We start from the raw sequence: 1594 nt of genomic DNA on the forward strand, positions 1-1594 counted from the left end.
CCCTTGCACAAAACGACGATCATTTTTCTAATTTCATAAACAACAGAAGACAAGTATTTTTTCTACATAACCCCCCCCCCCCCGACTTTAACGCCCCTGCCCGGAGGTTAGGCTGGGTAACACTGTGTTGAGTTGCGCTATGGAGGTGTTGCCGCTCTCTGAGTTAACGAGTTATAACTCATCGGTTCATAAGTTGTAAGTCATTAATTGAACCTTTACTAGACTCGTAAAAAATCAAAAAATGTTTGGACCAAAAATGAGGAAGAAATCGTCGGTTAAAGATCGTAAACGCTCAAAAAATGCTTAAGATCTGCCGAAAATGTCTAATATTTCAGATCTGAAACTTCTACCATGCTTTTTAACGAGTTCGATGCTTTGAAGTGAAGATAAAAAGTGTCCAATATTAGTAAGGAATTCCCAGGCCTTAGCCGCGATCCTCCTTTGAGCTGGATAGCACAAAGTGCCGAAGAAGAACAATAAATTTGCTCACGTAAAATGCAAAGCGAAACACCTGGATGAGGAGGATGCGAGAATAGGACTTACCTTTGGAGGCAGGTCCTTGATGTTGCCGCTTACAACAGTGACTCCTCGCAGCTGCTGAAAAAGGCCCACATTGTGAGCTCTGCTCTTTACGGCTCTGGCCGCCTCCGTTGAGAATCTGGAAAAAGTTCGTGAATAGAGCCAATGGAGCAGTTTGAAACGCGTCAGGTTGCATCGGGTTAACAAAGTTCTTATCAATCGTAGTAAGTACGAAGCGTGCGGATTTTTGCAAAGGCCAAGAATGCTAACCGATAAGAGCGGGTGATTGAGGAAATTTACTGGCGGCGATTGAACCGATTCTTTCTTCGCGTTGAAATGGAAACTTTCAACATTCCCGTACAACCACACTCTTGAAGGGCTGCATAGTCTGCAGTTTACTTACACGTTGCTGTTGGCGCTTCCAACTAAATCAGGCATGTTGAATGGATTCGAAACGCGTCACTATTTACCGGAAAACTCGCACTTTAAGTGTAGCTCTTATGGTACATGGAATAGAAGCCGAAAATGGACTTCAAGTAGATTTTGTCGGACTTGGAAACGAAGCAGCTTCGCCGATGGTACTTCGGTACGATTTTGAGGGTCGCTGTTTTAGCCAGCCTAGTGGTTCAAGCGCTCGGGTACCAACAAGAACTTTCACCGCCGGGAAACTGATTGGTAATAAGCCAAAGCGGCGGAAAATCGCCCATTTATAGAACGCCAATCCCCCACCATCAACTTATCTGATAAGCCTCCAATCAGTTCTCCTGGTTTCCAAATTAACTAATCTGATCGACCAGTAATAACAACAGAGCATCGCGTTTGTTGTTTGTTTTGGTGTTGCCCAATTTTTATTTTTCCATCGCGCTAATTGGCTTAGAAGGGCTTCGCCTTAGCAAAAATATGTGGGGCAAAAAGGTGCATGCATATGCACCAATTTGCCAAAAACCACACAAAATTTGAATGGGGTCAAAGTGTGAGGACGGAATGCACCTTGAATGCGAATGAGCCAAAATCCAGCTAAAAATAACTCAAATCTGAAAATAATTGTCCTTTCTTGTGCTCGAGTTGGCCACAG

General features: G+C 43.7%; 1 protein-coding gene across 3 annotated transcripts in view; it reads right to left on the bottom strand.

Moving 5' to 3' along the window:
• The window catches only part of LOC109533666 (phosphoenolpyruvate carboxykinase [GTP]), an 8719-nt gene that overhangs the window by 2548 nt on the left and 4577 nt on the right, over positions 1-1594 (bottom strand). The window contains exons 1-2 of one of the 3 annotated variants that reach the window (XM_048661940.1): positions 923-1214; positions 544-658 (exon numbers count right to left, since the gene is read on the bottom strand). The exons of 1 other annotated variant lie outside the window; for it this stretch is intronic. In XM_048661940.1, coding sequence (XP_048517897.1) covers positions 544-658; positions 923-957 — 150 coding nt within the window. In that variant the 5' untranslated portion in view covers positions 958-1214. Of the gene's footprint in view, positions 1-543; positions 659-922; positions 1215-1594 lie in introns of those variants that run through there. One more of the 3 variants, XM_048661941.1, reaches the window with a different exon arrangement.

Source organism: Dendroctonus ponderosae, unplaced genomic scaffold (genome assembly GCF_020466585.1).
Source record: "Dendroctonus ponderosae isolate FM_Combo_2020 unplaced genomic scaffold, Dpon_F_20191213v2 Dpon_F_20191213_10, whole genome shotgun sequence".
Lineage (NCBI taxonomy): Eukaryota > Metazoa > Arthropoda > Insecta > Coleoptera > Curculionidae > Dendroctonus > Dendroctonus ponderosae.